The sequence below is a fragment of the Lepisosteus platostomus genome, chromosome 10, assembly GCF_059453375.1.
Source record: "Lepisosteus platostomus isolate fLepPlt1 chromosome 10, fLepPlt1.hap1, whole genome shotgun sequence".
In the NCBI taxonomy this organism is placed as follows: Eukaryota; Metazoa; Chordata; class Actinopteri; order Semionotiformes; family Lepisosteidae; genus Lepisosteus; species Lepisosteus platostomus.
Genome location: NC_142620.1, coordinates 26130153 through 26143633, shown reverse-complemented (window position 1 = coordinate 26143633; position 13481 = coordinate 26130153). Strand labels below are relative to the sequence as shown.

Genomic DNA, 13481 nt, shown 5'->3' with positions numbered 1-13481 from the left:
CCCCCAAAACATCAGTGGTAACCTCTCTTTTTCAATTATCAGCCAAATGAAGCAATACAATTTTGACTACACTAGCAGTGGCATTAAATACAGCACCTCTGTCCCACCCAGAACTATAACTGAACTAATATTAAATCCATTAATATTAATTAAATATAATATTAATTAAATAATATTTAATTAAATATAATTAAATCCAGCAGCCATATCACCCTGCAACTCACAACTGGCAACCCACTGAAGCTAAGCAGGTGTGAGCCTGGTCAGTACCTGGAAGGGAGACCTCCTGGGAAAACTAAGGTTGCTGCTGGAAGAGGTGTTAGTGGGGCCAGCAGGGGGCGCTCACCCTGCAGTCCATGTGGGTCCTAATGCCCCAGTATAGTGATGGGGACACTATACTGTAAACAGGCGCCGTCCTTCGGATGAGACGTAAAACCGAGGTCCTGACTCTCTGTGGTCATTAAAAATCCCAGGGCGCTTCTCGAAAAGAGTAGGGGTGTAACCCCGGTGTCCTGGCCAAATTTCCAATTGGCCCTTACCAATCATGGCCTCCTAATAATCCCCTTCTATGAATTGGCTACATTACTCTGCTCTCCTCCCCACTGATAGCTGATGTGTGGTGAGCGTTCTGGCGCACTATGGCTGCCGTCGCATCATCCAGGTGGATGCTGCACATTGGTGGTGGTGGAGGGGAGTCCCCATTACCTGTAAAGCGCTTTGAGTGGAGTGTCCAGAAAAGCGCTATATAAGTGTAAGCAATTATTAATTATAATTAATAACATTGTTTAAGCCACAGTGGGTTTACACACACATCTCTGTCCTTCTTAATCCTCAAAACAAAAGAGCCTGGGACTGGGAACAGTCAACTTCAGACAAGGCATTCATGAATTAAGCTCACCTAGACATGTCAGTGGAAGACATTTTCTTCCTGAAGGTGCTGGGTGACTTCCTACGTGCAGAGCTGCGGCCCTGGTGCTCCTGCAGGTAGGTTTTTAGATGGTCTTTGGCTTTGATCAGCCATTTCTGCTTCTCCCCCAGATCCACATAAGACTCGGCCTTGTGCGTGAAGAATCGTATACAGGTCATGGCCGCCCGCACATGATCCTGAAACCAACAGCAAAGCCATCTGAAACCTTATTTAAATATTCACCTCATTCCATTAAAAGGGAACACGCTGCAGCAAGACAGATTTCTTGGTCAATTATTTTTTATTTTCATGGCACCAAGAACATCATCTGCTTTTGAGTTCCATTTTCTTGAACCCATCTTAAACATATAGATGAACATCTATTCAAAATGTAAAGCAAATGAACAGAGTTCTGTTAGTTCATAAAAAAGAATGGATACAATGGCCATTTCAGTATTTCAGAAAATAGTGGCAAGGTGACAGTGATGTCAATTTCACAGCCCTATACCTTTCTCACCTTCATGAACTGCTGCAGCTCATACAGGATATTGAAGAAGCTGCGTTTCTGCAGGTGCTGACAGGCAGCAATCAGATAACGGCTCCAACTCTCCAGGCTGGGGTCCAGGGACTCCAACAGGTTTTCCAGCAGGTGCAATTTCCCACGCTCGTAGCAGGTTATGAAAATTCCCTCCAGGAATACCTCCTCTGGGCTCTCCTAGCAGAGAACAGCACATAGCTTGTCAGAACGAGCACAGTTCAGTGCCACCTCCCAGGACCAGACTACAGAGACCAGGATATCCCAGTGTGACTCAGATGGTCTTAATGGATAATCGTAGTAAGTCAGTGCTTTAATCAATCTGCCCATTATCAGACAGCCAATTAATCCTGGAAGCATAGGGAAAAGGTTGGAACACACTTTGGGCAAGACACCATTTCATTACAGGGCACACACATGAGCAGTAATTCTTCTAACTAGTCTGTAACTGGGAGGTGGGAAGGAAACAAAGCACCAAGAGAACACCCACAGATAGAGACAGAGCATTGTAAGGCAGCAGTCCCAATTGCTGCACATTCTATGTTTTCAGTCTTATTACGAAATTCAACATCAAACCCTACCCCCAAAATTTGAATTACCTGTTCTTAACCAACTTGGCCCACCAGCTGTTCCGATCAACTACTGTCACACTGAGGCCACCCACTTCTTATTCAACAACCTGATCACACCAATAATAGAGCTAGGACTTCAAACAATAAACCAAATGATATTTCACCAATGATTCTGCAAGTTCATAGGTGCCTGATGTAACACAGGGGATACCTTTGTCATCTCAATCCCATTAAATCAGTCTTTACTTGGCCAATTAAATGACACCGTTGAAAATCCCTGTTGCTAATGACTAGGGTTAGATAAAGCTACTTTTAAAACAATCTACAAGTTATTTATACAGTTGTGAGAAAAAGTTTGTGCCCCCTTTTATACGGCAGGGCAGGTCAAACCCAAACCTGAATTGATTGGAACACCTGACTCCAATTACCTTCTTTTCAATATGTCATTATCCTAGAGGTTCACATACTTTTTCCATCAATGACCTTGATTGTTTAAACCATTTGCTCAATAAAGATAACATAAAATGTTGTGTGTGTTATTTGTTTAAAATAATAATACAAACACTATTATTAAAAATGATTTAATCTCACTTTGTTTAAAAACATAATCCCTCTCATAAGTAAATTTATCTGTAAGGCACACACCTGAAGACGGCTCCACAGTCAAAAAGTTTAGTCTTTTTTCTTCACAGCATGGAAAAACCTTTACTTATTCTTTTGTAGCCTACGCAAGCTAACACAGCTACCTACTTGAACTGTAAAGCATTGCAATATTAAAGCACTTTCCATTAGACTACTAACTCCACAGCCTGGAAAGGAACAGCTTAAGTCTGGGCTGTAGCCCCAAACTCAGGAACCCTCTGTCTTACTTGACAGCAGGAAGACTATTACTGCTATTGGTAAACTAGACTGTCATGTTTCGGCTGCCCCTGGCTTACCTTGTTGAGCAGGTGCAGTAGTGCCTCCCTCATGCAATCGTGTCTCATGTAGAAGCTGGTGATGGCCAGGTTAGTGCCATAAGAGTGCAGGTAATACAGGCACTCCTGGTAGCTGCTGCTCTGCTGGATCCTCCCATCTGGTTTATCTGTGCCCGCTGTCTCAGTCAAGGCTTCTTCCAGCTCCCTCAGGGAGGCCAGGATGTCATTATCTGGCTGTCAGGACACACAGATATGCTCGGGGATGTGGAAACAGCATGTTGCTGTTCCATGGACAGATACTTTACTGAGATTTTGTGGATTGTTTGAGTCTGTGAACTTTGATCAGTTTCTGGAGCTCATGAATTATATCCTTTCACACTGAGGTGTTTACTGTATTAGAACCCTTCTATTAAAGCTTCTGTTAGTTGGGGTGTGATGAGTGTACTATGCGCACTATGGCTGCCGTCGTATCGTCCAGGTGGATGCTGCACATTGGTGGTGGAGTATGGGAGTCCCCATCGCCTGTAAAGCGTTTTGAGTGGAGTGTCCAGAAAAGTGTTATATAAGAAATTATTATTATAAAGCAAACACTGCTATTAAAAATAAAGCACATTTTACAGTAAACTAAATGGATATTTGTGCAAATGAAGTATAGTTTGCAACTGACATTATGCTCCTCATCCACTACCTGTAGCACTCTGTTTGCCCAGAGAACACAAGAAGGCTGAAATTTGTAGATTTGTAAATCATTGAAAACTGAGTCCTGCAATTATAAAAATATATAAACAACACAGGACCTAAAAAATAGGAGAAAATGGAATAGCCCAGTATACAGTGGCAAATGAGGCTTGAATGAAGAGTTGTACCAATGAGTGTGGTGTCTTGACATTGGATTCCAGATGTTGCACAATGTCCTGCAGCAGCCTGGAGCCCTGGGTCAGTTGGTTGAGATCCAGCGGTGCCTTTAGACAGCGGCTGAATTTCTCCCGAGCGACTGTCAGATTTCCAGCCTTCAGTGTAGCCATTCCCCAGGCGTGCCACACTCCACTGGGATCCAAGGCACTCTTGGTGGAGACCTGCTCAACAGTAGTTGGAAATGAGAGTTAATTGTAAACCAGAATGAATTTAGCTGTATGTAGACTCTAAATTCAAACAACACAATTCAAAAAAGGAAATCGCATTGATAAATCACTTGTCAATCCTATAAAAACATCTTTATCAAGGAGACAATGCCAGTACTCATAGGGATGTTTCCAAGGAGATTCCACATAAAAAAACAGTGTTCTCCAGCTAGAAATGTTTAGCCTGAAACTGCTTATACTGCACAACAATCTCAGATATACCACATCTTCCCTATCCTCAAAATTCAAGCAAACTGGGCATATGAATAGCTGATAATTGAAAAAGGTTTTGAACTGGACAGATTAAGAATGTATGAGTTATACTACTACATGTTAACTATTACATTTATGCCTCTAAATTGGCATGCGCTCTGGTCAGGCAGAATGCACAAATAATAGATACAGCTCTAAGCCCTAGGTGTGACAGAGCAGAATGCTCTAAGCCTGTGATGACATGTGCTGGTCCTGTACAGCAGACAGCTGAAAACACATAAGGAGATGCATGTATTCCTCTTACCTCCACAGCTAGTTGGTAATACTCTGCCTCCAGCAGCTGGTTGCGGAGCCGAGTCACGGCTGCAGGCTGTAGAATGTCATCCAGGGAAGGTATATACTTGTAATTAGCAGTCACCAAGATCTTCAGCACATCCACTTTGCTGATGTAGCTATGGAGGGATTTGGACACAACAGCTGATTGAATGTTAAAATATTTTTTTTTATTCTTTAATGAATGTAGCATGTTGTCCTAATTCACAGAGCAAACAAGATACTGAAAATAATTAATCTGACAGCATGGAATTAATTTGATTTGCAAACCAAAATGCTTCCTGATCTTTGTTTAGATACACACTAGGTTGTATACTCTATCAGATTTGTTAAAATTTAGAAAATCAAAATTAAAAAAGACTAATACTTTCTTGTTTTCCTGACATTCCAGGAGTGTTTGTTTGAAAGGACATGTTTCAAACGTCACTACTATTCAGACAATTTTAGAATAATTGTTTAATTTCGTACACTAAAACTGAAAGGATCTTGGAACATTTGACAACAATACATGAAACTTTAAAAGTGTTTATTAAAACACAAATCTTCCATTAGAACTGTGACTGCTCCTTCTCCCACAATGCATTTCTTCTCCTGTCTTGTTTACCTATCACACAGGGCCAGGTCCTGACTCTGCCCCACTTTGACAAACATGACTTTGGCACTGAAAAGCAGCTGCTTCATGATGTCGATGAGAAGTCGGGCATCTACCTCCGGGTTATTGAGCCCCTGAGACAACTCACGGCACTGGTCGATTAGCTGGTGCCCACAGGCTATGTGGTTACTGTGCAGGTTCAGGATAGCGACGCAGAGAGAGGCGCTGGGAGCCTGGATTTTAAAACAGAAAATGTGACCCACTCATTCAAATTAACTCAGAAGAATTAAACATTGCAAAATGTTTAACAGAATATTCAGACTTATTTATCTCAGTGCTTGTAATTAAATTTAATAAACTGAAGATTTATTTTAGCATGTCCCAGTTTAGTTTCTTACAAAATCAAATCAATTGCAAATTCCTGTCTAATATGATTTCTGCTAAAATTGAGAAAAGTGCACAATAGTGATGTGTGGGTCAGATTTTTTTTTTACCTGCACCCGCCTGCAGTTGTGAGAAACAAACCCACAGCTGCCCAACCCAATTTAAATTATTTTTGTTTTAATTCGAGCCTGCCTGACCTGTGGGTAAACCCGCACCCGCCCACGAGTGAGAGTCAACCCGCAGTTCACTACTGCACAACTCTTACTGGAACTTTTCCTAATTTTCCTAATTTTGTATGAAACTTTTATGAACCAGTACAAGTGCAATCCCCGGTTTATCTCTGGTTCCAGCTGTTACAAGTGCGGAGGAGCTCACCTGCTCGTAGTAGAACTCGCTGCGCTCAATTTCATTCTCAGCCTCATTCAGGCCCAGCTTGTGCTGCCTCAGAGGCATCTCAGGCAGCTGCAGGATACTAGCAAAACCCACATCCCCGGGACAGGGGCTTCCAGACACTGCACATTCAAACACCATCACAAAATCAGATGAGAAAGTTCAGAACCATTCAATCCCACCTTCTAACCTCCAACAATATTTTTGACAGCATTCTGACTTTCTTTTAATGTTTCCAATACAGACACTAAAAAGCCCTATTATGCTTAAATTCTCAAATTTTAAAATTATAAGACACTCTGTATCTCCAAGCGGTTTAATCTTTTATTCATTTCTGTCTTGGGATTGTCAGCTTGAGTGCAGAGCATGTTCTTTGGGGGTCATTTGTTTACTTTTCTGACTACTGGTAGCTACTCATATCAAACGCAATGCAATTCCATAGAGAAAAACAATGAATCTGTAACAGTTTTTCTATTTGCACCAGAGACAACAGATACAATGAGGAAAGTGATGTGCCAGAACCTTAGGAAAGTGTACATTACAAGCAGTAAAAAAACAGCTTACAGGTCCATTTGTAGGTGGTAAATGTTGCCAATTTGTGTTTCACATCAGCTTGCCCAGCTTGTAACATATGTGCAAATGAGTTAACATAATGTCGCTTCGGTTGCTGAGGTAACAAGATTGGTTTTGGATCTCTGTTGAGACCTGTCTATGCCCTGAGTATTTCACAATGTTCTACTAGTGGAACTCAAATCTACTAGAAATTATACAATTATTTAATAAATTCAGCTTTCATGTTTTTTTGTGTTGCTTCAGTGTCACATCAGCTTCACTCCAGGATTGAGAGCTGTCTTGTGTCTGCTGTGAAAGGACCAGGGCTTGTCCTTGAATGTGTACAATAAGCAACAGAGCTCTTCCAACCTTTCACCACTGCAGCGCTCTTACCTTCTTCTGGTTCTGACTCTTCCTCTGCACTGCAACAGAAAAAAGTGTTTTCAATGCTGGTCTTGAACACAAATGCAATAAAAATCATACCTGGAATTGTTTTTTAAACAAGTAATATGTAATATGAGAGTGAAAACAAGCCTAAGTCACTACTTTACTAAAACGTCTTGTTTTGCTGCACGCATGTAGCATATCAAAAACCCAAATGTCAACTCCCTATTCCCAGGACTCCCTGTTCCCTGAGAAAACGTTACACAACATTTAGCACAGCAAGGAGCATTGTGAACTTATCAGGATGACAACTACAAGGAAAACTGAAGACTGGCTACTTGATTCAGGAGGGGGCACCCTAAACTTAGTGAAGCTTTGCATTTGGGACCCTTGAGCAGCCTCATTATAAGCATGTAATTCCAACAATAAAATCAATCTGATAAAGGATATTTTCTAAGAATATCTCATGGATGATCCATTCTAAAAATCTCTGTAACATCAGGTAAACAGAAATTAGAATGAAATCTGTTGTCTTTCTTAGGGAGCAGCAGGATCTGGCCTTAAACAGCTGTAGCAACACACTACTGCAGGGTTAATATAACACTCTAGTGATGCATAACCCTGCAATTTTTATTCCCTGCTAGTACCTCTCTGGGGGCAATTTTCTTTTTATGTGATGCCATGAAGACAACACAGCATAACTACTTATGCCTATTAGATATACTGGAACTATTTTTATATTGGCTTGTGTAACCAGATCCAGAGCAGAAAGAAAGAAGTTCTGTAAGAGAAGCCAGGCTTGCAGCAGTCCTTACGGCTGATAGAAGAAGTTGTAGCACTGGTCACAGACACGCACTGCCTCATCCCTGCACCCCTCCACCCGCATCTTCCTACTAGAGCAGGAATTACACACCAGACGGCCACAGCGCCTGCAGTGGTGACGTCTGTTGAACTGGGAACAGGAAACAATTATTAAGAATTTCTTGCACTGACACAGCATGTTTTATCCAAAAAGATGACAAGCACTTTACGTATAGGAATGGATCCACTTAATTTCATCCCCCACTGACATGCAGCAGCTAGCTGGGTGACACGAAGCTGCCATTCAGCAGCAGCAACTCCACTATAATGCAGATCAGGGGGATAAGTGAGTAACTGTTTCACCAGTTGGATTAAAGGAGAACTTTAGGAAGGCCAGATTGTAAATGTAAATCCAGAGTGAAGTTAAGCCAGGACAGCAATTATAGTAACAAAGAACTGACAGTCACCCGGTTAAGCTACCGTATGTGAGTGACCACAGCACAAAACATACAGACATTTGCATTTTATTTGTTTGCTATTTAGTTTCTAAAAAAGTCACTTACTGTATGGGGACAATTTTGCAGTCTAACAGGAGTTAAATCAATTTTGTCCCTGACAGCCACACACAAAATCAGATCTATCTGATTACTATCTTTGTGAAGACTTTCCTCTTACAGCTATTAATTTTTTCTATTCGCTACCTGATAAAATGGAACTCCACACTGGGTGAAAGGGGTCTGTGTCATGAGTTACTATCTTTATGGGTACATTTTATCAATTTCTTTCCTACATTTATATGTATATATGACACCTCAACTTCCAGCTCCCAGACAGCACAATGTTACATTGCCACTCCCTGACTTCCCAGGCCTCTCTTTAATATTCCTGATATCTTTGACCAGCACCTCTTTCCCTTCTAGGAGTAGCATTTCAAAATGACGAGATGTAAGAGAACATCTAAGGAGATTTCTAATTCCACTTTTTGCCTAAATAATTGTATAATCTAACATAAGGAGTGTTTTGTGCTACTGTATATACAGTACATAATGTCTGACTTCCCACAGGCACTTAGGATCACTGAACTGACCTATTATTTTTTAGGTTTGGAGGTCTGATTTTCACCATACTTTTAATTTGTTCTTATTCTCAATTTTTAAGGTTAGTTTTCCAATTCATACATTTATTTTAAATGTGACTAATACTTCTTGTGTCTGCAAGATTCTGAGTTTGTTAAATACATAATCTGTCTTTAGAGTTAAAACCCGGACTGCAAACATCCATAGCTTGGACAAGTACACTAATATGAATTAAGATTGTAGTTAGACAAATATCCTGGGGCACAGAGAAGAACAACTACTCCAAATTAACTGCCTATGTGAACACATTGCAAAAGTTTTTCAAACATCTGGTTATTGTGACTGCAATTGAAATAGGTCTGACTGGAATAGAATCGTTAGTGGAATAGAATAGTGGAATAGTTACTTGGCAAGGCTTGCCCAAAATGAAGTGACTGTTACTCAGTAAAACCTTCTCACCATGGTGAACTGCTCCTTCCTGCATGCCATACACACGCACTGGCTGTGGTCAGGGACCCAGTTCCTCTTATCTGGGGGTTTTCCAGGGGGGGTGAACTCAGTGGGAGGCTTCAGCCTATGAGTCATCCGCTCTCGGTCTCGAGGAGTGGAGGGTTTCTGCAGCAGGGTGCCGCCTAAGAATAGAGGACTTCTGTAAGTTATAACACCTCCTCATGATTCAGTGTGTAAAGGTATTTGCTTAGTAGAGAGGACAGGTCAAATTCACTGGATCAAGTCTGGGCTAAAACCACTGCTGAGCAAAAAGAACATAAAGGCTCGTCTAAGTTTTGCCAGAAAACATCTTGATGATCCACAAGACTTTTGGGAAAATACTCTGTGGACTGATGAGACAAAAGTTGAACTTTTTGGAAGGTGTGTGTCCCATTACATCTGGCGTAAAAGTAACACAGCATTTCAGAAAAGGAACATCATACCAACAGTAAAATATAGTGGTGGTAGTGTGATGCTCTGGGGCTGTTTTGCTGCTTAAGGACCTGGAAGACTTGCTGTGGTAAATGGAACCATGAATTCTGCTGTCTACCAAAAAATCCTAGAGGAGAATGTCCGACCATCTGTTCGTGACCTCAAGCTGAAGCGCACTTGGGTTCTGCAGCAGGACAACGATCCAAAACACACCAGCAAGTCCACCTCTGAATGGCTTAAGAAAAACAAAATGAAGACTTTGGAATGGCCTAGTCAAAGTCCTGACCTGAATCCGATTGAGATTGAAGAAAGATGTGAAGACGGGGGTTTAAATTTAATCCTTTCTGTATGAGGTTTAGACTTCTAAATCACAAGCTGGGGTTTATGGCAGGAAAGGGGGTTAACTGATAAGGATTCCAGATGCAAGCTAGGAACCCCCCTGGGTGTAATCTTAAACTGACCATTTGGCCAGGACCTTTTAAACTGGCCAAATACCATGAACCCCCCTCTTTACCATCAGACCGAGTGACGTCAGAAACGGAGAAGAAGATACTATATAACCCAAAAGTTTGTACCGGTACGGGGAACAATACTTCGGTTTTGTTGTTTCTTGCGGGAAACAAGACTTCGGCTTTATTGTTCATTGCATGCAATAAACTCATCTGTTTATTGTTCTTTCTGTTACAACAAATTTGGCGTAGTCGGCAGGGTGCTCCAGAAGGTGCAGAACTTCCCATCGGCAGGAGAGACGGTCAGCGTGCACATTACTAAGAAGTAAGGACTCCTCTTTTATTTAAAAGTCCCGACTCTCTCTGACCGATTGGGAAGTCTCTGCTCCCTGCGAGAATCGCCTGAGATGACAGAGTAAACGTGAGTTCTTGAATTCCTCTGGCCCGGGGAAGACACCGGTGTATGTAATGGGTGGTTTGCTGTAAGCCCAGAATTTGGTCTGGCAGGCGGTCCGCGGTATTGTGTACAGGCGTTCGAAGCTGGTGTATGCCTTAATTGCGCGTGGAGTTTTTGAACGGGTTTTGGACCTTTACCGCGAAGTTCAGGACTGGTGTGGGCCTTAATTGCGCCCGGAGTTCTGAAGTTCAGGACCGGTGTGGGCCTTAATTGCGCCCGGAGTTCTGAAGTTCAGGACTGGTGTGGGCCTTAATTGCGCCTGGAGTTCTGAGGCTCGGGATCGGTGTGGGCCTTAATTGTGCCCGGGGTTCTGGAGCCGAGTGGTGCATTAAATGCACGTAATTCAGGACTGGTGTGGGCCTTAATTGCGCCCGGAGTTCTGAGGCTCAGGATCGGTGTGGGCCTTAATTGCACCCGGGGTTCTGGAGCTGAGTGGTGCATTAAATGCACGTATAATCCAGGATTGGTGTGGGCCTTAATTGCGCCCGGGGTCCTGAGATTAGCTACGCCTTGATCGTGCACGGATTGGCGTGGCGTGGTTTTTTGTTTTAAAGGAAACAGAAGTAGAAGATATATATATATGTATGTTTTTGGTGTTTTCCTTGTTGGTGAATACATATACACATGCACGACACTAACATAAACACACCTCATAATAAAAGAGCAAAGCATTAAGTAGCAGGATTTAAAGGACGTTGAGACCCGAGAATCGCCCTGATTGAGCTCAGTGTGTAAGTCCACCCCGGGGCAAAAGCAGCAATGCTGGCGTTCTGGGGATGGTGAATTACTGATCAAGAAAGGGGTTTTTCGAGGTCTCGTTCCTTACCTGTGAACAGTGCGGTGTAAGTCCTCTCTAAAGTCTCTGAGAGGCATTTAGATCTGGAGGTAACAGACGCCCTTAGCTGAATGAGTGCAGAAATGCACAGGTTTTTCCAAGTGAAAGCATCCCCCTACTGAATGAGCTGTTACCTCACACGCGACAAAAGTAAATCTTAAAGAAACCAAACGTGTGCTAATTGGGTGTTTGAGAAAGTGGTGGAAGAATCTGATTACATATCGGAAAAGTGTAAGTTAACTGAAAGGGAAGAAAAATATAGGAAGAAGCTGAGTCTGTTAGAAGGAGTTTGGGGCGAAGATGCCTGTAAAAAAGCATATGAACATTGGAACAAAAACAAAGATTTAGCTGCAGCCCTGGTGATCGGCCGACACCTGAGGTGGCAGATTAGCATGAAGGAGAAATCAGAATGGGATAAAAAAGAGAAGGAGTTCACAGAAAAAATAAAAGCGTTAAATGAGAGGAAAGATAATTTATTCGTGGCAAAAGAGGAACTAGAAAAAAAGCTAAAAGAGGCAGTACAGGAGAATCAGAAACTAAAGAAGGAATTAGTTCCTGGTCATGCTGCACTGGTCAATGTGTTACAGCCGGCGACTAAGTTATACCCTGTTCTCCCACAGGGGAACAAACAGGCAGGAAACGAAAATAATTGGGATCAATTCCCACAGTGGCCATATGGAGATGGGGGGTCTGATTGGGATAACACTTGGTATGAGTGTGATAAAGACGGATCAGGGTCTCCCCTATAAGAGGGAGGGCGCCTGCAGATCTGTACTCTCACTCGAACTGGGAAAGGACTTGATGTAGCAGGGGCTGGCGCCCTTGATGACAGCGCTACTCTAACTCCGTCTTGCACCACGCCGAGGGGGTCCGTTCTCGCACCTACCTTCCCTGAACCCCCAATACGGTCAAATCCAAAACCGGAGGATATTGACCGGTGGGCTAGAGAAGTACCGCACCCAAAATAAGGGATGCAGCGAAGTGCACTTCAGGAATTAAAAGATACTTATGGTATCTCCCCCCTGACTGCCGCTATGATCCTCAGAAGGACAGGGGAAAAGCGTGTCGGAGAACTTAAACAATTGTGTGAGGATAACGGCAGGGGAGGGTGATGGGAATGGGTTTGGCGATGGCTTAAACAAAATTATCCACCAAAGACAGATTCGAAAAAGATATCTGCGTGTCAGCAAAAAGAAAGCGAGGATGTGGCTGACTTCACTAACCGCTTTGTCACACTCTGGCTGGAATGCTCAGGACTAAGTGACGAAGATGATGTGAATAGCGACGCCTCTGCTGTGATTAAACAAATTTATTTGAGCGGTCTTAAGCCTGATATAGCCAAAGCCCTTCAGTTAAAAGAGCCCGAAACAGGGCAAGATATGAACAAACAGTTTGAGGAAATAGTTAAAATGGCACGACAAATCGAAAGAAATATGTATGCTAAGGTGCGGGCAATACAAACAGGGTGGACACCCCCCATACTGAAGGGTGGAGCTGGCCCTGACACCTGACTAAGTCCAAAAGGCGAAATTATTACAAATCGGTGCCATTATTGTAAAAATTTTGGACATTGGCAAAAGAATTGCAAAAAGCGATTAGCCAGTGAAGGCAGGATTGGAAAATATTGCGATCCCCCATTCAATCCCTCGAATCGAGAGGGGCAAAAAAACCTGTTTTCACAATTACAGGATTTGAGCGAAGCAGACAAACGCGCTATCAGGGATCTTTTAAACTAGGACTCCCCCTAGTGGCCTCCCTATGCCTATCTCAGGAGCTGGGTGAAAAAGAACTCAAATTACAATGCACGATTAATGGGATTCAAATGTCACTTTTATGGGACACTGGGGCTCAATTATCTTGTTTATCTGAACAGTCAGCCAAACGGTGTGGTGTCATATTCACAGGGAGGGAGCTGGAGGCCACTGGTGTAGGGGGAAATCAAATAACACTCAGAGAAACTCAAAAACTCAAGATTAGACTAGGAGATGGGGAGGTAACATTTAATGCTGTCATGTGGGTAGGACCTACCCCAGATCTGTTGG

The 13481-nt window shown here is 42.6% G+C and overlaps 1 protein-coding gene across 5 annotated transcripts in view; it reads right to left on the bottom strand.

Moving 5' to 3' along the window:
- Positions 1-13481, bottom strand: part of zfyve26 (zinc finger, FYVE domain containing 26) — an 84715-nt gene that overhangs the window by 10446 nt on the left and 60788 nt on the right. For all 5 annotated transcript variants that reach the window (XM_088648905.1, XM_088648910.1, XM_088648908.1 and 2 more), the window contains 10 exons: positions 9237-9409; positions 7716-7852; positions 6910-6938; positions 5950-6086; positions 5203-5423; positions 4570-4717; positions 3798-4007; positions 2953-3165; positions 1425-1622; positions 899-1104 (listed from right to left, as the gene is read on the bottom strand). In XM_088648905.1, the coding sequence (XP_088505031.1) occupies positions 899-1104; positions 1425-1622; positions 2953-3165; positions 3798-4007; positions 4570-4717; positions 5203-5423; positions 5950-6086; positions 6910-6938; positions 7716-7852; positions 9237-9409 (1672 nt within the window). The remainder of the gene's footprint in view (positions 1-898; positions 1105-1424; positions 1623-2952; positions 3166-3797; positions 4008-4569; positions 4718-5202; positions 5424-5949; positions 6087-6909; positions 6939-7715; positions 7853-9236; positions 9410-13481) is intronic.